Genomic DNA, 4,927 nt, shown 5'->3' with positions numbered 1-4,927 from the left:
GGTGTTGTGTGTGTGTGTGTGTGTGTGTGTGTGTGTGTGTGTGTGTGTGTGTGTGTGTGTGTGTGTGTGTGTGTGTGTGATCATGGAGTGCGACTTCCCCTTTTCATAGTTGCTCCAACATTCTCTGATCCACCTAGATGTGTATATTATGTGTGTATGTGTGTGCGTGCGTGTGTGTATTGTTTGTGCGATTGAAACGGGATTTCTTTTTTTTTTTAAATAAATAAACTTATGTCTTTCATTAACAGGTCTTTGCATATGGGTCTAAAAGTTGGAAAACCAACAAAATCTAAAAGCCCATTAACGAAAAAGAATGTATCGACATAGCAGAATGTCTAAAGAAATAATACGCGATTTAGAGTATACACCGAAAGATTAAAGTCGACGTTTTTCATCAACAACTTTTTCCTATGAAACACGGTTCAAAAGACGGGTGAGGATTTTTCGAGATTACCTGCTAACATCCAGATGGTCTTGGGAGAAAATCTGCAAGCTTATTCTGAATGCGGGGGCAAGGTGGTACCGCTTTCTCAAAATGAGCAATTTGTAGGCTAGGTTATTGTACGTCATTTGTTGCAGTGATCCTGTGTATACACACACAGAGCGGGGTTTGGTAAAAGAACAAATAAAGACAATTTCATTACTGGATCAACTTTTAAGGTTTTGATCAAATACATACATATATTATATATTACATATACATTTATATTAAAAAATAATAGGGGGTGTGGTCGCTGGTCCACGTCCACAGAAATGCCATGCAAAACTACATGCATTTTGACAGATAATTAATAAACAAGCTAGAATTCTTTTAACACGGTGTGACGAGAGTGAACAAGTTATAGTTGACATGACCAAAAGTCTTAACCTAAAACTGTGAAAACCTGGTAAATCAAAGAAAGGTTTGACAAAACAGAAGAATAAACAATGAAAACTGCGAATTATGGAAAAACGACTTTTTTCAATTTCTTCCATCCTTTAACTTAGCACAGCGTTTGTATAGTTATCCTAATTTCCTGCGTACCTTCCCCAGCCCCTGTGATCATGTCTTCATGCCCTCTTCTGTCTTCCTATTCTCAGGTTAAGCCACGCGCAGTATCTCGGCTCACCCACACGTCTCGTCGCACGCGTGCGTGCCCATGTCTCAAGCCTACTCCTCGCCGCGCTCACACTTCTTCTTCCGTATTTCTGATGTTGCTGCTCACACAAACTACAGCCATGATCGGCGCTGTTGGGACAGCAGAGGTAAGGGGCATCTATGTGGTCATATCTTTGGGATTTATGTGATTAACTTTTCATTGGTGTTGATGTGAATGCTAGTAGGTTAACAAAGTGGATATAATTAGTGTTTGCACTGACCTAGTGGTGTTCCTACTGTTGCTTTTAACTTGTTGGGGTGGCTTTTTGGCTTGTTTGCGTTTTTATGTGGTTTTATTTTATCTTTTTTGTATTTTTTTTTGGGGGGGGGTACAATTATAAACTTTTTTTTCTTCCAGAAGACAATAATAACATTTAACCAAGTTTCCAAAAAGATTGCGTGAGTTGGTGAGAAAACATGCTCAACAACAAATGATCTGCATGCTATACATTATATCGATCAAATCGTACCATTCAAGAAATGCTCAAACAATCTATTCAAAGTCTCTGCTCGGACGCGGAAAAGGTTCCCCCCCCCCCCCCCCCCCCACCCATCCTCAACTTACTTGGCATGTTTCGCACATTTGGGTAATGTGAGAAAGACACTTTTTGAAAACGGACGGCCCAAATTAACTTGTATCATTCAATCTTACGTTGTAGCGAGATATTTCTATCAATATAGCCCCCTTGAAATAAGGTGAAAATTGTCTATATGTATTGGTTTTTGACCGTGATGTTTCAAGAGCGAAAAGATAAAGTGCAGTGAACATTTTGTCTCCAGTTATCGCAAGATTCCAATATTGTTTTCAAATAAATACTAATCAATATCAGGATGGTGATGACATAATTCTGTCAGTCTTAAACTGAATATAGCACTTTACTGAGAGCCCGAGGTGATACACAGAGTCAATATGTCACGTTTTGGGGGGTTTCCGTACTGCTGGGAATCAAATTACCTCGGGTTTGTTTCTGGAAACGTTACTTGTAGTGTTTGCACAGACGGCGTCACCTTTTAGTGCAATCTTTACATCCCAGTGCAATGTAGTGTGACGCTTTATAAGAATTTCAAAGCATGCCTACTGGTATGGGTGCTTTATGAAACAGCATTCAGGAAGTTCATGTTGATTCAGAATGTTTTCATTCTTGATGATGCCTGTGACAGGCATTGTTTGTCGACTTCGCCCGTAAACGTGCTTTAGGTTTATTGTGCCCCGCTTTTATTTTGATCACGGGATCCGGGCTGGTTATCAGTTGTTCTCATTAAAAATAGTTGACTAAACTTTTTGTTTTTCCTGCTGAAACAAAAAACAGTTAATGTTATTTGAATAGATACTGGCCAAATACCTTCCAAGCAGGCGCGGTTCGTCCATAGCGCACGGTCGTGCAGTGTCGCCCAACATTTTTTAATATTCTATTACGTAAAGCACCAACAGACATAAAATAAAAGAAGCAATAAACAAGCACTAGCCAAATATTATATCAAAACAAGGTCCTCGCGGGCGCCGTAACTGTCATTTCTGTGTCTATAGCGCTGTAAAACATCTACTAGCTTCCATGCCAAAATCCTCACGCTTTAACTAAACACGATAGGATATTCAACACCGGTAACCTAACCTATAAATCGCTGTTTGGGATAACCCAAGCGAGGACGACACTCGTAGCCAGTTTGGTGGTACATTAATATTAACAAGCCGGCACATCTCAAATGTGCTCCTGCCGAATAGTGCCGATACATAGCCCACAGTAGGCAGTCTAAAAATAAACGCGATAGACTGTACGTTATTCAAAGCCAAAAGTATGTGATCCTCGGAGCAATCTAGTGGAGTGCTCAAGTGAACTATGATTGGTTCATCGTTTTGCCACTATTTTAAGTGACTCTGTGACCGTGAACCTGAGGGAGGTGAACGTGACATACTTAAGCCACCGTCCTATGGGTTGTGCCTTTGAATGGTTTTGTAGTGGAGTGGTGAAAGTTATTACTGGAGTGTTCAGTTCTCATTCTTTATAAAGGAATTTGATGTTTCGCTAACAAACAGATTTTAAGTTCTAGAAGTCAAAGTGACAAGTAAAAAGAATGAAAATAAAAGCACGAGGTCCTCCCTCACCCACCCAAAGATCCTAAAATTATACACCATCTCTTTTACTATGCCCTTGACAATCTTCAGCCTGCGATAGCTTAATTGTGCACGCCCACTTTTTAGACCCACGAGCCGCCCCTGGTTCCAAGTCAGATCTATCCCAGATACAAGATAGAGAGAACGAGGGACAAGCACTCCAGTAATACATGCATAACTAACTTAGCATAGTAAATATGTATGGAATAATACTTACTTGTTGACGTTTATTCTCGAGGGGACTAAGACAAACGATATCTAGTGATTCAGTTTTCCAACTTTTCCAGACTTTTCCATATTTGTTTCTAATGTATCTGATTTTAGTTCACATTTTTCGCTTAACAGCTTTCCAAACAAAAACAAACTACGCCTGCCTTGAACAGTTTAAAAAATGCAGCATTTCCTTCAATTTTGAAGGATATAATTTTGTTCTGAAAGTTTAAAAAAGGTAAAACCCGTCTTGTATTCCACTATTTGTGGGTTCTTTGCCGTCATCTCTCTTAGATGGTCAACTCAAACCTGACAAGTCAATAAAAAGGTAAATAGAAACATTACATAAACATGGATTGCAAAAGGAAAAAAGGGGGAAAAGATCGATTAAGATGGACCCCAAGAGTTCATTTACCCAGTGGTCGGATTTTCCCGTTTTGCTTCTTTCTTTTGTTTTTAGACTCCGTGTCATCTTTTTCATATAAGGGGTAGGCTGTGACTTTCACCGGAAATTGCCACGAGAAACAGAACTCTGGAAGGGGAAATCTGCAGGCAGAACGCCTGGCGAACCGTCACGTAACATCATCTGGCTACTGTGGAAACTCCGACTTCCAACCTCATCCTACTATGAGCTGCACTGAGATGAAATCCCTGAGAAATTATCGCTTAGGGTCTTACGATGCACACGGGTATCGACCGTAGTCTTTGTTTTGTAACCCCATCTCGAAACGATTTGCACCCTGTTGACTGGGCAGAGAAATACTGATGCAAACACCAGAATAGGTGCAGCTTAAATCATAAGAGAAGAGGAGACCGGTTGTTTTTGTTTTTTTTTGGGGGGGGGGGTGATGTCAGTTGAAAATGGAATTTTGAAAATCTTATGGGTTTTGGGTTTGGGGAGGGAGAGGGGGGCATTTTCTATGTCAAAACCATCAACGTGTTCCCATATCTGTTCCATCTTTCTGTAAACATGAATACTATTTCTCCTAATACGGGGTGCCCACTACGGAAGTAGTGGTTTTAGTTTCAGGCGACCGAGTCGGGCGATCGGCCTGATCCAGCCTCTCTTTTGACTGTCTTTCTGTCTGTCTGATTTCTCCCTTTTGCTCCCTCTCTCTCACTGCGTGTAATTCATTTTGTTATCTATCTATCTATCTATCTATCTATCTATCTATCTATCTATCTATCTATCTATCTATCTATCTATCTATCTATCTATCTATCTATATCTGTTCCATCTTTCTGTTTACATGAACCCTCTTTCTCTCTGTTTGTGGTGCGGTAAAGTGTTGCAGTCATTCATTTGCTCATTTTAAAATTGTGCATAAAATCGAGTATCCCTTAACTACTTTAAACTTTTTAAAACAGAATAGAAACATCTTCAAGCTATTTCTAGACAGTCCTCGTATCCATCTATCTATCTATCTATCTATCTATCTATCTATCTATCTATCTATCTATCTATC

General features: G+C 39.8%; 1 protein-coding gene across 1 annotated transcript in view; it reads left to right on the top strand.

Moving 5' to 3' along the window:
- The window catches only part of LOC101845523 (parathyroid hormone/parathyroid hormone-related peptide receptor), a gene marked incomplete at its 3' end in the record, with an annotated part of 140,997 nt that overhangs the window by 94,943 nt on the left and 41,127 nt on the right, over nucleotides 1–4,927 (top strand). Inside the window, 1 exon segment of the mRNA XM_013089297.2 lies at nucleotides 1,081–1,245. Coding sequence (XP_012944751.1) covers nucleotides 1,081–1,245 — 165 coding nt within the window.

Source organism: Aplysia californica, unplaced genomic scaffold (genome assembly GCF_000002075.1).
Source record: "Aplysia californica isolate F4 #8 unplaced genomic scaffold, AplCal3.0 scaffold00025, whole genome shotgun sequence".
NCBI classification, from domain to species: domain Eukaryota; kingdom Metazoa; phylum Mollusca; class Gastropoda; order Aplysiida; family Aplysiidae; genus Aplysia; species Aplysia californica.
The sequence above is the reverse complement of the archived record's forward strand: the minus strand, read 5'-3'. Positions and strand labels throughout refer to the sequence as shown.